Source organism: Tyto alba, unplaced genomic scaffold, assembly GCF_018691265.1.
Source record: "Tyto alba isolate M040663 unplaced genomic scaffold, T.alba_DEE_v4.0 Super-Scaffold_17, whole genome shotgun sequence".
Classification (NCBI taxonomy): Eukaryota; Metazoa; Chordata; class Aves; order Strigiformes; family Tytonidae; genus Tyto; species Tyto alba.
Window position 1 is genome coordinate 13,596,339 of NW_024881279.1, and position 21,405 is coordinate 13,617,743.

Below are 21,405 nucleotides of genomic sequence, written 5' to 3' on the forward strand. Positions count from 1 at the left end.
GGCACAGCGCGCGGTGTGGTGTACCAGAGGGCTGGAGGAGCCCGTGCAAGGGACAGACCCTGGTCCCAGAGGGACCCCTCTCGGTGATCTGTGTGGGGCAGAGCCAGCTCCCCCATAGGATGGAGCAGGGCAGAGCCGTGGTCTCCTCCAGGCAAGGAGGCTGCAGGGACCGCTGAGGCACCACCCAGGCATGGGTTCCACCAGCCTGCCAAGCCTGACTGGCACCTGGCCCCATGCCCTGCTCCTTCCATGTACTCCGTGCTTGCCCTCCGGGGTCTTGGCCTCAGCCTGTACTGGCAGTGCCCCACTGCCCACCAGTGCAGAGCATGGCTGGGCAATGCTGGGTTTCCAAATAACTCAGTTTTGCTTCCCTCTGCAGCCGAAGGCAGGCAATGCGGTGGCCGGACACCAACCCCAGAGCGCTTTGGAGAGGTGGCTGCTTTTTGTGCTGGATTGCAAAGGTGAGGCACTGTCCTGCCAGGACACTGCATCCCAGCCCCTGGCTGCAGGAAGCGCTGGCCCTCCAGCCCCACACGGGGCACATGGAGCAGCACGGAGCCATCCCCACTGCCCTCCCTGCAAGGCCACGGGGCTGGAGGGAGCTCCCAGGGATGTGCTTCCAGGGCAGCAGTGCCCTCTGGGTCTGTGAGGAGAAAGCCTCTTATTTTTAGGGCTATGGTGGCTTTTGCTTGTGGGCAGGCATCCAAGTTCCCAGTTTCCCAGGGCAAAGCGGAAGGCGGAGGTAAGTGGAAAGCTCGACGGTGGCACTGACGTCTGCCCTGGCAGGCTGTGCTCAAGTCAAACCTCTCCTCCCTGCGGCCATGGGCATGGGGCCACTGCAGTACATGCAGGGACCCCTGAGCTCCTGGGGAGTCATCATCGGGGGGGGAACTGGCGGTTTGAAGTCAGGGCAGAAGGTCTCCTGCCCTGGTCCCCGTCCCCTGCTCCCACATGCTGCAGTTTTAGCAGTCTGTGGAGGGAAGGGATTTACAAAGCAGCACAGGCCAGTCCTGAAGGTCACCTTTAGAGCTGCTCCAGCCCAGCTCACCCATTAATCACGCTGTCCTGCCCCTGTGACGGAGATGGCGCATGCATGGGGGCGAGGGAGGCAGGGGCTGCCTGCTCTCGGGTGTAATAATATACGGGCTGAGAAACGCCCGCCTGCCCCCCAGCAGCCCCCTCTGATGTTGGGCAGTAGATGACAAGGCTGTAAATTTGGTGTGTTTGGATGTTAGCAAGGCTCATGGGAGAGCGGGTTCTCTTTATTGCTCCCCGGGCTCTCAGGAAGGTGGGAGCAGCCCCACAGAGCCTGCCCAGGGGCTCCCTCTCCATCGCTGCCCCGTGCACGGCCAGTGGCCAGTGGGACTCGCTGCCTGCCTGGGACGGGAGCGGGGCTGTCCCTGCTGCCCGGGACCACCCAGGCCCTTGCAGCCGGCCAAGGGGGCTGGAGGTCAGCAAGGGGTGGGAAAAAAAATCACTTTTGTGGAGATACTGAAACTGCATCTGCCGTGATGAGGGATCGCTGGGCAGCATCTTAGCGAAGGAGTAATAAAAACAAACCCACGCCAAGGAATCCTGCTTTGCCCCAAATGTTTTTCTTATGGAGTTGTAATAAGACAAGAGTTGTAAAGATAGTAACCTCCTAAACATTACCTTATTAAGGCTTCTCAGAAACCACAGGGCACGACCCCTCTGGGTCATGGAACAAGAGAGCAGCATCCAGCGAACAAACAGAGGCTAACGTTACATTTTTCACTTCATTTAGGAAACCTGGTTTCTAATTATAGGGTTTGTTTAACGGCAGTAGTTAGTTGTGCTTCACTCAAAGCCAGCCGACCGAGAGCAGGGGCTGCGCGGCCATGCGGAGGGGAGAGGGGACAGAGGGTGACGGGGGCTGGGAGGTGCTGGCTCCATGCCGGCTCCCGAGGAGGCTGCCGGGCTCCTGGGACACGGGATGGGGATGAGCTCGGTACCCGTGGGCACAGTGAGGGGCACTGTGGGAGGGACTCTGTGCCCAGTGAGGAGCCCCAGTGTGTCCTGGGGACATGCCACACTTGCTAGCCTAGCTCTGTGCCATGCACCAAGGCTTATCTGCAGCAGAGAGAGGGGGATGCCCCTGCTGTGGGGTGGCACGGCTTTGCTCTGCGGGCAAATGGATCTGTGTGTGTGCAGGGATTGAAACAATCGCGGCTTTTTGGTTTGTTGGGTTTGTTTTGGTGTTTGGTTGGTTGGTTGGTTGGTTGGTTTTTCCCCCCCCTGTCTGCTGCCAGAAGCCCCAGGAAAGTCCTTCATATTCCTGGCCAGGTACCTTGATGGTGGCTCTGGCTCCTTGGAGGACTCTAGCTGCCTCTCTCCCCTGTCTGGGCATGCTGCCGGCAGGTTCAGGCACAGCCACTCCAGTCCCTGCTCTCCCTGCAGATGCTGAGCATCCCCTGGGGCTGTGCTGGCTGCTGCTCTCCTGTGTCTTGGCCTCACCCCCACCAAGCAGCCCACAGCACTGGCCTGCCAGCCCTGCTGTCCCCTGGCAGGGGAGGCAGCAGGACTGAGCACACGGCAGGTCCTACACTTGCCTGCTCTGTAATGGCCTGGCCACGGTGCTCATTGCTGCAGGGTGCCTGGGGTGGAGGGAGGTGTGAGTGTGTGCACGTAGGTGTGTGTGCGTGTAGTGGTGCAGAAAGCACAGGCCGGTTCCTTGCTTCTCCTTTACTGCAGCTGGTAGGGCAGTGACCTCCCAGACGACTCACCCTTCCCTTGGCCGAATCCTGTCACTGGTACAACTCCTCTGCACTGGTTTTGCTCCCCACTGTCACCCCTGCCTTCCCCAGAGCCAGCTGGTGTGGCTGAGTGCTCCCCAGCACTGCCAGCCGCTGCCTCTCCTCCTCTCCTCTTTAACTCCCAAAGTGACTTGCCCACGCTCCCTCTTTCCAGCCGTGGGGGTTTCTCCAGCAGCTGAGCAAAACCAGGCCAGCCAGTTCAGAGCTGGCTTTGCCAGCTTGCCTTCTTTCACTTCCCCAGGGTGGGCTGGGTGACTCTGAGCACCCATCTCTGTGCCAGCCGCTGGCAGCAGGGCTTCCTTTCCAGCCCCGACCCTCCAGACATCCAGAGCTGTGCTGGGCTGGTGGCTGCCCAGTTTGCAAGGGTGCAGGGCTAATGTGGGGAGGGGGCTGGTGGCCAGCCATGGCCTCAGCGTGGGAGGGATGTCCCGGGGGGACACACAGAGGTGTTGAAGGGACATTCAGCTCCTGTAGCAGAGGCTTCAGTGCTGAGGTGGTGTGTAAGTCTAGAGGGAGCAGGAGGGACACCAAACACTCCACACCCTGTACAAAGCCTGGCACGATGGCAGAGGGGTGCTGGTCCCGGCTTTGGGGCTGTCCTTGGAAAACCCAAAGAAGAAGCTCTTGGTGCCTCTGCCTTGCTCCCTGGCTCTCTCTGTTATCACTTGCTGCAGAGGACCCCGCAGCGGCTGCTTCCCCCTCCTCCGGAGCTGCGCTCTGCTGCTGGCTTCACTGCCGGGGGGAGCCCAGCCCAGCCCCGCAAACAGCCGTACCGCCCGGGGGGGCTCGGGGCAGGGCAGCGCTGTCCAGAGCAGAGGTGAACCTCTCTGACTCGCCATGCCAGGGGCTGTCGGCCGGCCGGCGCAGGAGGAGGAAGGCGCTTCAGTGCTGGGTGTTTCCCTCACAAGCTGCCAAGTGGCTGCTCATTAATGGGGCCCCAGTGCCGGCTGGAGGCCGAACGTGGGCTCATGGTCCACGCAGGGCCAGGAGGGGCTGGGGCTGACGCAGTCCTGCGGTGATTTAGCTCCCACACCGGCTCCCCATGCTGCTAAAACCCGAGGAAGGGTGTCATGCGCATCCAGCCCTGCAGCACTGGCCTCACCACCACCATCCCATGGGGGTCCCAGCCCCACCGGCACTCAGGGATCTCACCCTGCGCACACAGGCAGCCTGGCGAGAGCCCCGTGGCCGCCGAAACGCCTTTTTTCCCAAGCCAGATGGAGCTTTTCAAAGTAATGGGAATCACAAGCCACCTCCAGCCGGGCCAGGGAGCATCTCCGCTTCCTTCTCCCAGCCGTCGGGACAGACGCCAGCCCCGGCTCCCTGGCCCCTTGGCCAGCTTGCCCCACCAGACCCCCACCCCACCGGCAGTGGGATGCGCGTCCCCCCCGTGCGCAGTGCCGGGGCTGGGAGGAAGTCAGTTATTGCAAACAACTTTCTCCGGGCGGGATGGCCTGGGTTCCCAGGCGCGTCGCTGGCAGCCGGCGCAGCCCTGGCCGCTCTCCTCCCCCTCACTCCCCCCAGCCGTCCTTCCCTCGCTCCCCCTCTCCGACTTAATGACTTCCACATGGGCCTCTGGCATCCCGAGCCAAGCCTCCCAGCATTGTCTGAAATCTCCAAATTTAGAAGAAATATGAAAATTGTCAAGCAGCCCTTCCTTAGGGGGTAAAAGCAACACTCGGCTGCGCGGCGGCGGGTCGCGGCGGCAGGGCCACGTGACGGCACCCCAGCCAATGGATCCCCTCGGCGCCCCTGACAGCGGTGCCCGTCGGCAGCCTGGCCTCCTCCTGCAGCTCATATAAGGTAAAAAGAAAAAGGTTTTCCAGCTTCTGAGCAGCCTAGAAGGAGTTTCTCGCCGAGGGCTCCCATGCCAGCCGCTTAAAAAACCCCAGCTGGCAGCGCTGGGGTCCCAGTGGCGGGTTATAATGTGCCGGGAGGAGGTGGCGGGCATGTGCCCACGTCCCCGCGGTGCCCCGTCGCAGGTGTGGGGCGGCAGGTAGGTGCCCGTGGATGGAGGGAGCGGGTGAGTGCATGGGTGGGCATGCTGGGTGTGTGGGGCAGCTGGCTGCATGGGGCAGTGGGGATGAGAGGCGGTTGGTGCTGAGACTCCCCGGCAGCGTGGGTGCTCCTGCTCTGCCCAGTGCCTGGCCCGGGCACGGGCACGGGCAGGCAGGAGGCAGGGGAAAGAGCGGGTCCCCCCGCATCCCCCTCTGCCAGCCACGGGATGCTCAGCTCAGCCGTCTGTGGGGAAGCGGGCAGGGGTGCCCCCACCCAGGTGCGTGGATGCTGTGCCCGAGGTGGGAGGGAGGCGAGCGGAGCACAGTCACAGGGCAGGCAGCAAGGAATCCCACGGGGCACAGCACTGGCAAGGAGTGGGCAGAGCCACCTCAGGGCCAGGCGGTCCTGAGCAAACAGGTCTCCCAAAATTTGTCCCTACAGCTCCATCCTGGCCCTGCGATAGGGGCTTGCTGGGGCTCACTCAGCTTTTTGGAGGCAGGGAAGGGCCCTCCCGGGGCTGGGGGAGGAATTGCTTTCTGTTCTGTGTACGTCTAGGATGGAAAAAACGGGAAGCCGGAGGCAAGCCCGGGCAGGCAGGCTCTCTGTGCAGCAGCGGCCATGGGCTGCTTGCTCAGCTCCTCTGGCCGGCCGTGCTGCTGCCACTTTTTGGGGAAAACAGGCCGGGGAAGGGATGGGGTCGCGGCTCACCGCTGGAGGCTTGCAGGGTGCTGAAGCCACCCTACCCAGCACACTCACGCTGGCCGAGTGCATCCCGTGGGCAGCAGCTCTTGGGACCCCAACACCAGCCCAGCCTGTGCCGCTGCCTCGCTCTGCTCGCCCTGGCCGCGGCCCCTAAGCCGGCACTGCTGGCGTGCTCCCGGCCACCGGCGTTTCCCTGGCTCCATCACTCACTGGGTGAATGGGTGCTGCATCCTCAGCCTCCCTGGAGTTGCAGCAGCGGCTGCCAAGCGTGGTCACCCTGTGAGAGCCAGCGGCTGAGCCCCGGGGTGGCCACGGTGCTGGTGGAGGGGGCACAGGGCGTGCAGCAGGCGATGGCAGGGCTGCCGGCCCCGTATGGCGCGAGGGGACAGACACAGCTTGTTCCTAGACAGCCTTGAGCTTAGGCCTTGCAAAGGCTCCCCGAGACTCCCCAGGTCGTGCCTCCTCCCTGTCCGTCCCTCGCAGGATGCGGTGCTGCCTTTGCCTGGATTACGGCTGGCTCTGTGCCGTTCCTCTGCTCCCAGGGCACCAGCAGTGGCTGTCCCCTCCCAGCGGGTCACCTGGGGACACTGTGCCTGGCAGGCATGTGGCAGCAAGTTGCCATGTCCCCCTGCCTCCTTCCTTTGCAGGGAAGCTCCCACCACCACAGGGACAACCACCAGCTGTCACTTGGGTCCAGCATGAGAACAGCAGGTCCAGCCAGGGCGCGATGCCACGCCTGGGGGTGAAAGCTCCTCTACGGGCTGTCAGTCCCTCTGCAAAGGGATAGTGACAGTAACCAGGGTGCTGCAACCTCTCAGGGCAGCTGTTGCCACCATGGTCCTAGTCTGTCCCCATCCCGCTGTGTCTCCTTCCTGCTGCCGCTGGCTGTTCCCAGGGAAGTTGCAGCATCTCGGCACTGGGATGGTGCACGCAGGGACAGGGAGCCACTGGTGCAACATGGTCTGAGTCCCCATCCCAGCAGTGGTGTCCCCAGCGTGAGACTATCCTGCCTGTGTCTGCCCCGGCTCCCCAACCTCCGTGCACTGGCCAGGGTGCCCTGCCAAAGGGCAACGCCATGGCGGCCCCGCTGCCGGCCGATGGAAGAGGAGTTAATTTCCAACAAATACAGGCAGACACCTCCGCCAAAGATTTCCCAAGCAGTTATCAGCAGGAATTCAGGGAAGGCTGTGTCTAGACAGGCTGCAGCTCTGGGTGGCTGCTGGATAGAGTGGCATTTCCCTCCACGCTTGTCAAGAGGCAGTCTGGAGATGATTAAGGTTTTTTGGTTTTTTTGTTTTTTTTTTTTTTTTTCTTCCTTTTCTTGGTCTCCTTTTCCAGCCTTGTTCCTGACCAGGCTTTTCCGAGGCTTGTTCCTCTGCACCCCCAGTGAAACCTGCCTTTGCTCATCCCTGGCATCCCACTGCTTCTCCTCTCCTTGGGCTGAACTGGGGGCAGCCAGTGCCCAGGGCCCGGCGGTGCGGCTGGCTCCTGGCAGACAGGGCCACGACGAGCCACACCATCCGCCCACGGCACACTTTACCTCCTGGCAGGTTTTGGCTCCTGCCAGCCGTGGGCAGGCGTGCGGGCACTGCGCTCAGCCGGTCACCGCCGGGCCCTGGCAAAGGTGGTGGCAGTGGCATGGCACGGGCAGGCAGGAGCACCAGCAGCGCAGGGGGCTGAGCGCTGGGCTGGGGACCCCCGCCTGCTCCCCGGGGTGGCTTCAGCACCTTAACATCTGCGGGGCAGAAGCAGCAAAATTTATGTTTGTGAGCGAGCCGGTGTTAAGCAGAAACAATGAGGCAAGAGGCTGGAAATCTGAGCTCTGCAGCCATTTCACCATCCATTGACCTTGGCCGGGAGCAGATCCTGCACGGGGGGAGGCTCCAGCCGGGGGGGGGATGGAGCCCAACACACATCCCATGGCTGCAGACCAGCGGGTGCTGGGGGAGCACTTGCTGCTCCTAAACCCCGAAACCCCTTTTCCTGCCCAGGACTGTGCGCATTCACCGGGCTCGTCTCAGCTCTGCCTCCACGTCTGGTTCTGGTCTCCCACTGGGCAGTGGGGACGTGCTGCCTGTCCTGCTCTGGGGGTGTCCCGGGGGAGCTGGGGCAGTGTCTGCCCACTGGCAGCACCCACCAGCCAGGCTCAGGGAGGGCTTGGGGGAGTAGAGCCTCATCCTCCTCCCCTGCCAGACATCAAGGGGGTCACCAGCCAGGATGTGCTGGTGCTCCCCCAGGGTCTCGGGGTCCCCATCCCTTTGGCTCAGGGCAGGGACAGCAGGTGGAGGCCCAGGCTCATCTGGCACGGTCACGGAGACAGAGGGCAGAGGCTGCAGTCAGGCCCCATGTGGAGCCAGGGACTTGGTTACCTGCATGGGGGACCAGGCTTTTCTGTCTCACACCCCAGTGATGCCAGCCTGGGCAGGGAAAGGGGCTGGTGAGTGTCCTGGGCTGCCCCAGGGATGGACAGGGACACTTCCCAGCAGCAGCAGCCAAATCCCCACTGCACACTCAGTCTGTTCAGCCAGCAGAGCTGAGCATGGAGCTGATGTGGCCATGCAAGGCTGTGCCAGCACTGGGGCAGGGAGAAGCAGCGGTATTGGGGCAGAGCTGGCCTCTGCAGAGCAGCAGGGAGGGAGCCCATCGCAGTGCCAAAGCAGAGGGGCCAGGCTGCTGCGAGCGAGCATCTTCCTGATGCTGGGTGGAGGTGAGGGACTAAGCTGCTTTTTGCTGGTGGACGTGCTGGAGATGGTCACACTGCCTGAGGGATAGGGAAGGGGGCTTCTGGAGGGCTGGCAAGCCCCCAGGGCCAGCCTTGTGCCCACATTAGGTGCACACTGTGTGCAGCTGTCAGCGAGGCAGGTGAACAGACACGTGTGCGGTCGGGCTGAGTGAGAGGCAGCCCGGGCTGTGTTTGATGTGAGACGTGGAGGTAGGAAGTGCTGAGCAACGATATCTTCCCCGTCCTGCTGTCGCTGAAGCAGGGAAGCAGGTGCCGCACGGTGCCGGAGCCGTAGGAGATGGTCGGCGTGCCAGGAGGCAGCGTGCCGGCGGGGCTGCCCGGGGCATGGCCAGTCCTGAGGGACACTGTCCTGCTCCAGGCAGCAGGCAGTGCCGTCTGTCCCGGGAATATGCCCCCCGTGAACCTCGGGGGGCCTGGCCCTGGCTGATGCTGTGTTGCGGTGGCGGTGCGGCTGTTCTGTTAAGCCCCTTCCCCAGCAGCTGCAGGGAGGTGGGACATGCTGGCAATGCTGGAGGCTTCCCACCCTGGGGCAGCAGGGTCTGTGGGTGCTGGCCAGCGGCTGGGAGGGAATGCATCTCCCCTGCTCTGCAGGGACATCCCTGTCATGGGGGGCAACAGGAGGCCGGGAGGTGAAGGCACTGCCTCTCTCTGGGCTGAGCTCTGCTGGGAGGTGAACAGCTTCCCTTGGACAAGGGACAGCAGCAGACGGAGCCCAGGGCTGTGGGACCCGCCATGCCACGCGTGGGGCAGATGCTCGGTGGTGGACAGCAGGTCACCCTGGTGCTCACTGTGGGACAGACTTGCTGGTCGCTGGCACATAGGGCAACGTCTCTCTCTTCCAGCCGGGCCTTCTTACCTGGGATCCCTCACCGCAGAATTGCCCTTCCTTTTCCCCACCCCTCCCTTTTCAACTTTATTTTTTAAATTTCATTTTTATTATTCCCCACCTCCAGCCCCCACGAGCCCCGCCGCACTCAAGCAGAGGATTTGCACCACTCGCCCCACGAGCTGGGCGCTCCCTGGCCAGTGCTGCCGGCGGGGCTGCCGGCGTGGGGGAGCCCGGCTCCACGGGCACTGTAGGGACATGGTGCCTGAGGATCAGTCCTGATGTAACTCCTGTGCTCAATCTTTTTCCACATCTCATCTCCTGCTTGCTGGGAGCTCGACCCATTTAGGGTATTTTCTTTTAGCGTCTTTTACTGCTCGGCTGGGTGGGCAGCAGGCAGGGCTGGGAAAGCTGGGGCCTGCGGGGGGAAGTGATTTACTAACCGGGCTCCTCTCATGTCCAGGCGATGCTGCACACACCCCCTCACTCCCCCTCTGCCTTGCTGGAGCAGAGATAAGGTGATAAAGCCCAGATAAGCAGCCAAGAGCACTGGCAGCTTAATGAGCTCCAGCCACACCACAGCTGTGCCTCCTTGGGAGGAGAGGGAGCCTCAATGCTCCCTGCCTGCTCCGGCTCCTGGCTTTTTGCTCGCCTTGTTTGAGCTCCTGTATGCCTGCCATGCTGAGGAGTGTCCCTTCCATCAGCTCCTCAGGCCAGCTCCAGCTGGGAGCCATGCGAGAGCAGGGTGAGCAGCAGAGCCCGGGGAGCAAGGAGGATGCTGGAGCCCTACATCGCTTGGGAACCGTGTCGGCGGGGAGCTCTCCCTGCGGTGCTCTGGGTTCCCACCAGCCCTTCCCAGCGAGGGCTGGAGGCCAGTGACGTGATGGCCTGTCCCCGCTGGGACTTCACCCCTGCACCACTTCCTCTGGACTGGGAATGTGACGTGTAAACAGAGCGGGAGGGCTGATGCCGGCACCCGCTCCCACGCTCCGTGTGCCCCAGGGCCAGCACTGGGGACACCAGGCATCAGCCCTCACTGGTGGGCTCCCCACACCCCCAAAACACCTTCCAGCGACGGGCTGGGGAGGGGGCCCAGGGCTGCGCTGCCCCATGGAGGGGGAGGCAGCTCTGGGAGGAGGAAAAAATCATCTAAGGATGGGGAGATGGTGGTCAGTGAACTGGGGGCAGCAGGAAAAAGCTAAGGCCATGGGAAAGGTGATGACCAGGCTGCTGTGTACCTTGGCTCTTCCTCAGCTATGCTTCTTCAAGCCATGAAGCCCCGTCCCGCTGTTCCTGCCCCTCTGGAGGCCCTTTCTCACCCCAAAACCAGGCTCTAGCGTTGCTGCAGGGTTTCAGTCCCTCACCTCAGCGCCGGCACTGGTGGCTTTGCAGGAACCAGTGGGTTTCTCCATGGCAGCACAGGACTGGGCAGTGGTGGCCAGGCAGGGATGGTGGGGTCGGTCCCCTGCCCTGCGGTGACGAACAGGGAGATGTCAGCTTGTGATTGCAGCCCAAAGGTAGCAGAGGCCTTGTCTGTCCCTGGGCTCCCTCCCGCTGTCCCCACTGTGCCACCACCCTGTGCCTCAAGCGGGGTGTGGAGGAGCCCAGCTCTCTGTGGAGTCACCAAATTAGGCGATTTCTCCCTCGTTCTGGCACCAGGAGAGGGGCTGCCTGCCTGAGATGAAGGAGCATAAACCAGATGCGCTCTCCCCTCTGCACCCATCCCTTGCTCTCAGCCGCCCAAACCTGCTCCTTTGTTCTTGGCATTATAATTTATCCCAGCAAAACCCAGCAAGAAAGAACAGCATCCCCCTGGGCCCCCTTGGCTCGCCCCCAACATGGGAGATGGGGGCCGCTTGGTCTCCAAATCTGCCTTTTTGACCATAAAAGGGCAGGCACGCTGCAGCCCCGGCGGGAGGATGGGAAAGGGAAGGCAGAGCTATTTATAGCTGAGCATCAGGACCTCAGCCTGAACTCGGGGTTAATCAGCCTACGACCAGATTAGGATCTCTCTTGGCCCCTCCATTTTCTCATAAACCTTTGATTTAATACCAGTGCTGGTGAGGGAGGGAAGGAAGAAGGGAGAGAGGAGGCACCTCTCCTCTGTGGAGGCCACTGTGGTCTGGGGGGGACAGGATGGAGATGCTGGGAGAGCTGGAAGGCCCCGGTGGGAAAGAGCGTTGGGGCTGTCCTGCCATCAGCTTGTGCTGCAAAGCGACAGCGAGCAGCATCCCTGCGCGAGGGACACCCAACAGGCAGCAGAAGCTGCCCTGGGGTCAGTCCCTTAAACTTCTAGAGTTGAGTGAGTCCTTCCAGCAAGAGCACGTTCCCCTCCAGCATTCCAGTCCTCACCACCCTGGAAGGGAGGCACCGGGGGGGGGGGGGGGGGGGTTGGTCCTTGGGCAGCATTTACCTTGTGTGGTGCCACCCAGCAATGAGTCCCTCAGCCAGAGGGAGGTGGCATCAGGGCTGCCTGGGGGGATGATGATCAGAGCTGGATCAAAGCTCCGCTGGGGCAGGGATGGAGCCCTGACAGTGGTGGAGATCAGGATTTTGGGGGCCAGGAGGAGGGGATAGGGCACCCACGTGGGGCTGAGCATCACCCAGTGCCTTCTGTCCTCCTCCAAAAGTGGGGCAGCCTGGAGCCACTCACAACAGAGCCCTCCTGGCCGGGGGGTTCAGAATTCCTTCAAAAGCCCAGGTCTGGCCTCGCGAGGCTGGGGAATTTCAAGGAGGAAACAAATCCCAACTGCTATTAAAAAAAGGACATTTCCTGCAGCGGCAGCCTGCCTGGAGAGGGGAAAGGGCACTGTGTTGTAACCGCGGGGAGGGCCGAGCTCTGACTCAGCCCAGTGCCGCCGGGGAGGCAGCTCGCAGCCACCGAGCACTCACCCGCCGGCTCCCATCCTCCCAGCACCCGCCAGCGGCGGCAGGGCGGGCGAGCAGGGGAAGCGGCTCGGCAGAGGCGAAGGCTGGAGGTGAGCAGCGGGTAGGAGCAAGGGCAATGCCAAGCAGTGCTGGTGTGACCAAGGAAGGAGGCGGGGGGCCTTTCCTGGGCGTGCATGCTGTGCCCCGGGCACCCCCTCCAGGAAGCCTCGGCTGGGGGATGTGGTGGCGGTGGGTGGTCTGCCCTAGTGTCGGCAGGACCGTGAGTCCAGCCATTTGTTATTCTGGTTTCTTCTTCTGAAGCCAAGCGGCATGTTTGCACCCACACAAGAGAGGGGATGAGCAACCTGGGGCCATAGGTCTCCTCCTGGCAGGCACTGCTTGGGGAACACTGGTGTCCCCCAGCGCAGAGGTCCCCCAGCAGCAACATCAGTGCTGGGGAGCAGAGGGTGGTGGCTGCATGGCACGCTGGTGGCAGCCTCCTTTCCATGGGAAACCGGGACAAAACTGAGAGTGGACACAAGGGGGAAGGGGCAGGCCTTGCAGCACTGGCTTTTTTGCCCCATCTTGGGGACATGAGATGGGGACATTGGAGGGAGGATGGGGGTGCCTCCCTCCCCCTGAGACCTCCCCTCAGGCAGCGGTGGGCAAGCCCCAGCAGATGTTTTGCCTCCAAGCCGGCGAGATGCGCAGCCCAGCGCATTCCTGCAGCCTTTCTCGGAGCTTCCCCCCCCCCATCACCACCTCCCCGGGGACGGCAGTTGAGGTCGCCAGGCCCCACGCTGTGGGGGCAGAGAAGACTCTGTCCTGTCTTTTCCCACCCAAGCTGGGATGGTGGCAGGGAGAGGACAGGGGCCATCCCCAGGCCCCACCGCAGGGCTCCCTGTGTGCCTGGGGACCTGCCAGCCACCACTGGGAGAGGGGAACATGCCCCATGCCCTCAGGCTTTGGGCACACATGGCTTCGAGCAATCAAGGGGAGGCCTTTGAGTGGCTGTCGTAGGGTTTCTTGTGTGCACAGAGCTGTTGGCATTGCTGTCCTCAGTCCCGTGGGGTGCTGGGCACCCAAGGGGACCCCATAGCTGCTGCCCAGGAAGGGATGCGGCTCCACACCAGTCCACACTCTGCACCGCCACGCTGACTGCCATCCTCCGTGTCTTACAGACTTGTCAGCCGCGGGAGTCCCTTGGGACATCGAAGCTGCCGAAAGCACATGATGACTACAACTCCAGAAACATGGCCAGCGGCGAGAGATGGACAGAGAAGGCATGCCAGCACGCTGCCAGTGCAGGCACCGCTGCGTGCCCTCTCCCTGGGCACAGGCAGCCGCACGCTGCAGGCAAACCTGCCCCTGTTCCCCGCTGCCCAGCCCCACAAAGCAGTGCCGCACATCACTCCTCGAGCACGGCAGCCCCCTTGCCAGGGGTGCACATGGGGCCGGGGCACACTGTCCAGCGGGGCCAGCGGTGGGGCAGAGGCTCTGCAAAGGTGTAGGGTGGGAGGAGGGTCCCTGCGGCACCTCTCCTGGCTCTGGGTCCCTGTGGCTCTTCCCACACTTGGCCGGAGCTCAGGGCTGGCCTGGCCGTGGCTGGTATGGAGATAACCCCACGCCGGCCAAGGCTGCTCCCAAACCTCGTTCCCGACTGATGGATGCTGCAAACCTGGGGCACCACAGGGCTCTTCTCTTTCCTACCAAGACCTGGGGGCAGCGGAGGGGGGAGCCCAGCACATTGCACAGGGCGGTTTCTGCCCCGGTTCCCAGCTGGGTGCACCCGGCCGGGGGGGCCGGTGCCGGATGCAGGGGCTCACGCCGGAGATGCACCATCTGCTTCTCGTCAGGCGGCTGGGAGCGCCGCAGCTGCCGGGGCCCGGCAGCAGAACGCGGTTGTGATAGATGGTCTGTTTATCACGTTTCGGCTCTGCTCAGGATGTTAGTGTTCGCCTGCGAAAGACATTTTTGGGCTTGGCTGCTCCCTCCATCCTCCTTCTCCTCCTGTTCCCCCCACCCCGCCCAAGAGCCTCGCCTGTTTGGGGGAGGGGGGGTGGCTGAAGCCCATCTGGACCCAAGGGTGAAGGCCTGGGCAGCAGCCCTCCTGCAGCCGCCGGTCCTTGCCCATGGGAAGGGTTGGGCTCAGCCCTGCTGCCTTGGGAACGGATCGGGCCAATGTCTGGACTTGGGAAGCCGAGGTGCTGGCCAGCTGCAGGCTCTGCTCTGTTGGGGACTGGGACGGGGACAAGGGTGGGGAGGGACAGCAGGAGCTTTCGCACACTCCTCATCCCCTGGGCTGGGGAAGGGGCAGAGGGCAGGGAGGGGTGCACTGCGTGATAGCCACGGCCCCAAACCATCCTGGGGTGTCCTGGCCCTGCTGAGTGGCAGCCCTGGGCCCTTGGGGGCTCCCATCACCCTCATCCTCTCACCCTCCTCTTCACCAGCTCTTGGTGGGAGTACACAGATCCAGAGGCAGACTCCTCCCGCTGTGACCCTATCCCTGTCTGTCCCTGCAGAGCTGAGGCCAGGCTGAGCTACCAAGCCCAGGTCTGTCCTGCCATCGTGCTGGGGCTGGGCCGGGGGACGCAGACACACAGCCTTGGTGCGGCATGACCCACGGACGCACGCCAGCCGCAGCGAGGGTGACCGTGGGCTCCTCCATGTCTCCCAGCCCAAGGTGCAGTGCTGCATCTCTGGTCAATTGGGAGTCTGAGATGAAGCACTGTAGCTCGGGAAGGGAGGAACTGCGCACCCTGGGGACCCCTGGGGACCCCCACCCACTGGAACGAGTGACGCAAGGGGAGCTGACCCCTGGCTACGGGGAAGGGCTCACCCCAAAGCTCCAGATTCCTGCAGAGAGCAAGGGGGTAGAGGAGGGTGGGAAGGTTTCTCCTTGCAGCAGAGGGACCCCTGTGTCTCCTTGGGACCCCCTGCCTGGTGCTGGGAGCACAGACATGTGGGAGCTTTGTGCAGTGGGGGGACAGCAGGGATGCGGCAGCAGCACCCCCCAGCAGCCACACATGGAGCCCAGCCAGCAGCGAGGACACGCGGGGCTGGCAGAGAGCCCGGGTCGCCGTGCCCTCAGGGTCCAGTTTTCCCAGGAATCCCTTAGGCGCTACGTTGGGGATTCCTGGAAATACTGTTCTTGGGGCCACGGCTCAGCGGCTGGAGACGGCCCATCCCGTGGGGAGCCACAGCCTGTGGAAGAGCCAGCGACCGAGGTACGGGGCCATTGCGGGGGCTGCAAGTGGGAGGGGGAGCCCCCTGGCTAACCCCAAACATGGGGAGGTGGGCAACCCAGCCCAGGCAGCCTCAACTGCCCCACGCCGGGGGGTGATGGATGTCCCCATGGGTCACCACTGATCACAAGAGGATGTGGCTGATGGGCAGGCGGCCTTGCACAACATCCCGCGCCGCACGTGCCACCCTGGGGTCAATAAAGGTCTCGACTCCCGAGTGACTCTGTCCTGGCCAGTCCTTTGGGGCTGGGAGCAGGGTGGGAGCCTCCGGTCTGGTGCCAGCAGTTTGGGGCAGAAAAGAGGCACAAGAGCCACCTGTGGAGCATAGCCCCGGGGGGCTGCTCTCTGCCTCTTGTGATGCCCCCCTCCCTTAACGTCCCCTTCCAAGCTTCTGGTCCTGCCGTGCACCTGCAAAGGGAACTGCTGCCCCGTCCCTGTCCCTGGGCAGCGCGAGCATCCCGGGCAGCGGCTGCTCGGCCAGGAGCTGGGATCTCTCCCTGCAGCCTCCCCGGGGAACTCACATCTGCCCCACACTAATCACATCCCTGCCGGCACCGGAGCCCCCCCGGCTTGCTGACCTGCCCTGACCCCCCGCCCGGCAGCAGCAAAGCTGGTGGGGCTGCTGCAGGTGGGTGGGGAAGGGGGGCTGCCGCCCCAAAGCCTGTTCTGCCCCGGGCCCCTGCCTGCAGACGGCAGAAGGTGGCAGGCGCAGGCAGGCGGCCGGCGGGGAGGCCAGGGCGGGCGGCAGGCGGCAGTGCTGCCCAGAGCAGAGCAGGCAGGCTGGGCTGCCCGTCCTGCCTGTTCCTGCCCACCCCTGCCCGCCCTGGAGCAGGTCCTGGAGGGGCTGGGGCTGCCTGGCACCCCCCCGGGCACCCTCCCCCCACGCAGCAGCACAGCTGTCCTCACGTCACCGGAGAAGCAGCCGGTGTCCCCTCCTTCCCCACGCACCGGTGTTTCTGTGCGTGTCCCCCGCCTCCAGCTCATCCCCTGCCTGCCGTGATGCGGGAGATTCAGAGCATGTCCCGGGTGGGTGCCGCAGGGACAGGGACCCCAGCTGCCCCCTTTCTGGTTGCTGTTCAGGCTGAGCAGTGGATGTAAGAACACTGTGGGACGAGGGGCAGCACTGGGTGCCAGGGGACACCGTGGGGTGGCTGGGCTGGTCCCCATCTCCCGGCTAGAATAAGCAAGAGGCCCTAACGCTCCAGCCACCCCCACCCCCAAACACGGCCAGACCCATCCACCCGCCAGACGAACAGACACCCCCGTCAGCGGCAGGTCCCCGGGGACAGCCACATGACGCTGGCGCAGCCCTCGCGCCGTGGCGCACCCCACACGTCACGCAGCCCTGTTCCCAGCCGGCCCGTTCCTGGCTCCCCGGCCTGTTCCGAACCGCCACAGGGCCAACCGCCTCCACCCCCGTCCCGCTGACTCAGCGGGGCGCAGCCGGCAGCACCCTGCCCACCCCAGTGGGGCTGGCTGCTGACGCAGGGCCCCGCGTTACCCGCGCTCCCTGTGCCCAGCACCTCCCCGTGGGCACCCTCCCACGCGTGCCTGCAGCCCCCCCCGCCCCCCTGGCTGGCAGGGAAGAGCTGGGCAAAGCACGCCTGCCTGCAGCTGGTGCTGCCTGCGGGGCTCGCTGCCCGCTCCGCCGGCACCCAGAGGCTGGCAGCCCGTTTGGGGAGCTGGGAGGGGCACCGGGCTGCTGCCGTTTGGTTTCCAGAGGCTCCCACTGGAATTTGGGGTGGCTGGGATGGGCAAGTGGATGGGACGGGCCTGGGAGAGCAAGGAGATCCCACCTGGAGAGGACACCCCAAAAGCCAGCTGGGAGAGGGCAGGGATGGGGAAAGTCCTTCCCTGTCCCACATGAGGAGGAAAAGTGGAAACCAAAACCTCTCTGGAGATGACAAACCAAAAGCCAAACCCAACTTCCCCCCCCGCCCCCCACGACAGCACTGTTTGCTTGCCATGGCTCCAACTGCTCCGTTTCAATCCTTTCCAAGCAGTTTGTTTTGATTTTGGTTGGGGGTGGGGTGGGGGTGGGGTGGGGGGAAGTTACAGGACATGCTGGTGCAGGATGGAAAGCCATGTCTCTCTCTCACACACCCAAATTAAAAAAATACAGCACTTAGTTCAGGAAATGCCAGCTCAGAGAGCTTTGATTGTTTCCTTCTTTCTCTTTCCTACTTTTTTTCAGCCAGAAAATTTATCAAGGCTGACCCTGTCCTTGAGAGAGATTTAGGTTTGGCAATTTCTGGCCAAAAAAACCCTTTAATTGAAGAATTCCTGACTTGCTCCCAGCTTGCCCGTGAACCAGCTGCGCCAGCCACTGCGGGAAAGCACCAGTCTCCTCCTTGTCACTGGAGCAGGGCTGGGGCTCGGCTCCCCACTTCTCACTACCAGCTTCCAGCCGGGTGGTTGCAGAGAGCAGAGACCCTGCACTCGGCAAACGTCCCCCTCGGGACTCACCGAGTGCCCCCCACAGCCCGAGGACATGGTTACCAGTCGCTCCAGCAGCTCCGGGCACAAAGCCTGGAGCACTGACCCATCTACCTGACAGGGCAACCGAGGCACATCTGCCTGCCCCTCGCCTCGAGAACAGCACAGCCAGGGCTTTGCTGCCCACCCCAGGGTGGCCAGGGGGAGGGAGGATGGCTGGGGAGAGGATGGCCGGGCCGCATGGGATGGGGGAGAAACTCCTTGTCCCTCCACGAGGCTCAGCCGGGGCCTTTGGGCAGCACCGGGGTTTGCAGAGCTGGTGTGGGGCAGCGCTGGAACCCAGGGCTGGGCTGGGGTGGGCAGCCACGCCGCTGTGCGCCCAGGACAACAAGGGGAGTCAAACCGCCCCGGGCAAGATGCCACCTTGGCATCGGTCAGAGGCGTTGCACGCTCCCTGCCTCAGTTTCCCCACTGGTGAGATGGCATTGGCACGGCACCACTGGGGAGTGCTCAGACGCTCAGCACAGCTCAGCCTTCGCCGGCTCAGCACTACCCAAGCCTGCCATGCCGGGAAGAGTGCTGCCCTGAGCCAGCCGGCACAGCCGGCACCCCCTGGGAGCAGCACCCGCTGGCACAGCCCGGGCACGGAGAAAGGAGCTGGGGCACAGCAGCAGTGGCAGAGCAGGGCCGCTTCCCTTGGGCTCAGGCAGACATGCTCATTCCTCTCTTATTCCTGGCAGGATGAGCCCTCCCCATGTTCCCTGCTCTCTGGAAAGCGCCCAGGAAGGGAGGCCGAGCTGCCACACTCCCTTTTTTGGGCAGTTTTTCCCCCTCCACACCCCCCAAGAGTCCTGCACAGTTATTGTCTTTGCAGAAACTCAGCAGCTATAAATCCTCCTCTCCCCATAGGGACTGCCCGCTCATGATTCCCTGCCTCCTCTCCATCTCCTCCCAGAGCTGTGTACAGTGTGTCACATCCCTCCAAAAACATATCGGGGGGCCCTTACTGCCTGGCTAGAGAGAAGCAGCACCATTCTGGGAGCCAAACCCCAGCGCCCACAGCCATCCCTGCCCCTGTGCAGGTAGGCTTGTCCCCACGGGTGCCCAGGGGGGAGGTGGGCAGGCAGGAGGGTCCTATGGGTGTCCCACCAGGCCACTGAGCTGGGGGCAGGACAGGGCTGGTCACCCTCACTCCTAGAGGCCATTGAAGCAATGAGCCCTGATAAGCTGGGGTGGCCAAAACAAATGAATTGGGGAAGGGGTAAAACCTGGTCCTAACCTGCTGGGGTACGGTGCCAGCTCCCCCGTGACCCACCATCAGCTGGGGGAATCACAGCCGAGTGTCTCAGCGCTTCCCTAACGGGCAGCAGCAATCGGCTTAAAGCTAATCCTCATGTCCTGTGCTGGCCTCGGGCACAGGGCCCCCGCGGGGGCCGGGTGATGCCACCCACTGCCAGGTCCTGAAGGGAAACAGGGTGATTTTAAGCAAGGAGGTGGTGGGTCCTTGGACGGCCACTGGTATTCACATGCCTGTATCCCATGGGCTGTCACTGGCACCCACAGCAGGGCATCCCATTGCCCTTCTCCAAGCTCCCAGGGGCTGGTACAGCACGAACATGCCCTGGTTCTGGCCTTGAGTGCCCAGTGCACTCAGCACCCTTGCAGCACTGTACCACCATGCTTCAGCTCTTGGCCCCAAGATGGTTTGGAGTACCCCTGTTTATCTTCTGCCATGGTCAAGACACCCCTGAGCCTGGGAAATGCTCAAGGGATTAGGGTTTTTTGCATATGTATATTTTCAAAGAGCTCAGCAAGGCTGGGATGAGAGGCAAAGGTGCGTGCGCACGCGCACACACGCACATTCACCCAGAGGGAAGCAGATGAGCTGCGGAGCCCATCTGCACCCCTGGGGGCCTTCCCATGCACCCCTGATCCTGCCTGCTCTGCTCCAGGGGCCCTCCTCGGCGCATCCCCCTGTCCCACACCAGCCACCTTCCCTGAGGGCCACATGCCCGAGCCCCTCAGCTCCCCAGAGCTATGCTGGAAACACTGTGATGTGGGTTTGGGCAGCTCCATCCAGGCAGGATCCTGGGGGGGCTCAGAGCATTCCAGGTCCCCCAGCTCAGTGGCTGTGCCTGCAAACCCAGCCCCGGCAGGGCTGAGCCGCTCTCGTTGCTGCAGCAGGACTAGATTAGCGTGTGCGTGGGAAGCTGGAGGGGGAGGGGGCAGGCACGGCCCCCCGAGGAGTCCAGGCGTGCAGGAGTCACAGAGGAGGGTGCAAACGTGGGGGTGGCTGCCAGCCCATGCGCAGGGCTCGGGGGCGCCGGTGCTTCTGCCGGGCGAAGGGCTCAGCCTCCCCAGCCCCTGCAGCCACCCCGGCTGCCAGCCTGGGCTTGCAGCCACCCACCCTGCTGAGTCAGCACCCAGGAAGGTCACGTCGGCAGCAGGCGCTTGCCAGGCCTGCCCGGCGCGCCCGAACGCCCGCGGTGCCAAACCCGGCGGGGCAGGAGCTCAGCAGCCCTGTCCCGGTTCGGTGAAGCACAGGGAGGCAGGGCGCTGCCAGCACCCGCGCACCCCTGCTCAGCCCCGGCAGCACGAGGGGTGTCGGTGGGAACCCCCCGTGGCACAGCCCTGCCAGCCCGGGGAGCAGACCCGCGGGCACCCAGAGCCCAGCCCGTCCCTGGGGCCGGAGGCACGGCTGTGCACGCTCCCCCCAGACCGACGCGCTGCCCAGAGCCCCTCTGCCAGCAGCTCCCAGCCCTCCCGCCCCGGCGAGCCGGCCCAGCAGCTCCAAACCTGCTCGGCCCCACAGAGCGCCCAGGCGGGGCCGGCTCGCCCTGCCCCGCTCCCCCCTGGCAGCCTGGGAAAGCAAAATGCACCCAGGGAGGGATGAGGCGGCGTGAGCCGACTGCCAACAAGGCAGTTTCCCACCGCCTTTCCCTCCTCCCCGAGTCCCCTTGGGGCCTGGGATGAGGCTTGGCTTTGATCCTCCTCTGTCTGGCCCTGCCCTGAGAGCAGAGACCGTGCACAACTCGCTGCACAGGCTCAGCCCCAGCGGGCAGGCGGGCAGCAGCCGCCTGCCCTGCTCCCCTCGTCATGATTGCCCACAGGCTGTTGCGAACTAACACTGATTCAAGGTGCACCTCAGCCCCAGTGCCAGGGGCCAGGCTCTGGCTTTATCTCACCTCCTCCCCTGGGGAAGCAGCCCAAGCCCTTGCACCGGGTCCTGAGGCTGCATTAACCCCTTACCCCGGGGCTGGGGATCAGCTCCTCTGCACGATAAAACAGCTCTGGGCTGCTTCGGCCACCCCAGGAGCAGGGTAATGCCATAACCAGGGTGGCAGAACCCTGAGCCAGGGCTTGTCCTGCCCCAGCAGACTCCCTCCCAAGCTGGCTGTGGCTCTGCTCCCGGCTGGACTTTGGTCCATGGGGCCAGGAACAAGGGCCTGCAGCTGGCTCCCTCCCTCCATCCACCCCTGCTTGCATGGAAACAAGCGGGGAAGGCCAAATACAGGCGGGGAAAAGCTGGGATTCAGAGCCTGCCCAGAGCAGGAGCAGGCAGCTGCTGCGATGGGCCCAGGGGGCTGCCCGGGTTGTGGTGCCCAGCTGGCCCAGGATCCCCTTACAGCGGGGGCACCTGGGGGGTCTGCACAGCACAGCAGCAACAAGCCACGAGGGAGGTGAAGAGCAAAGATCACGCTGTCCCTTTTCCCCAGCACTGAGCCCTTGCTGGGGTCTGCAAAGATCACCCTGCCACCTCCCCCAGCACCTGGGCTGGCACCAGTGTCACTACGCTGAGCAGTTTTCGAGGGC

At 63.7% G+C, this 21,405-nt stretch overlaps 1 protein-coding gene across 3 annotated transcripts; it reads left to right on the forward strand.

Moving 5' to 3' along the window:
- Window positions 1-4,522: 4,522 nt before the first annotated feature.
- Window positions 4,523-15,373, forward strand: LOC122153260. 3 transcript variants are annotated; one of them, XM_042790490.1, is made up of 2 exons: window positions 4,523-4,577; window positions 13,093-15,373. In XM_042790490.1, exon 2 carries the CDS (start codon window positions 13,182-13,184, stop codon window positions 14,448-14,450), a length of 1,269 nt encoding a protein of 422 aa, XP_042646424.1. In that variant the 5' UTR covers window positions 4,523-4,577; window positions 13,093-13,181; the 3' UTR covers window positions 14,451-15,373. The 3 variants fall into 3 exon arrangements, with proteins under 3 accessions (XP_042646424.1, XP_042646422.1, XP_042646423.1); XM_042790488.1 differs by lacking the exon at window positions 4,523-4,577 and adding an exon at window positions 4,618-4,770; XM_042790489.1 differs by lacking the exon at window positions 4,523-4,577 and adding an exon at window positions 11,954-12,021.
- Window positions 15,374-21,405: the final 6,032 nt, after the last annotated feature.

Bases quoted from the DNA above. Each gene is read 5' to 3' on its own strand.
- LOC122153260 (XM_042790490.1), top strand. From the start codon at position 13,182: ATGGACAGAGAAGGCATGCCAGCACGCTGCCAGTGCAGGCACCGCTGC.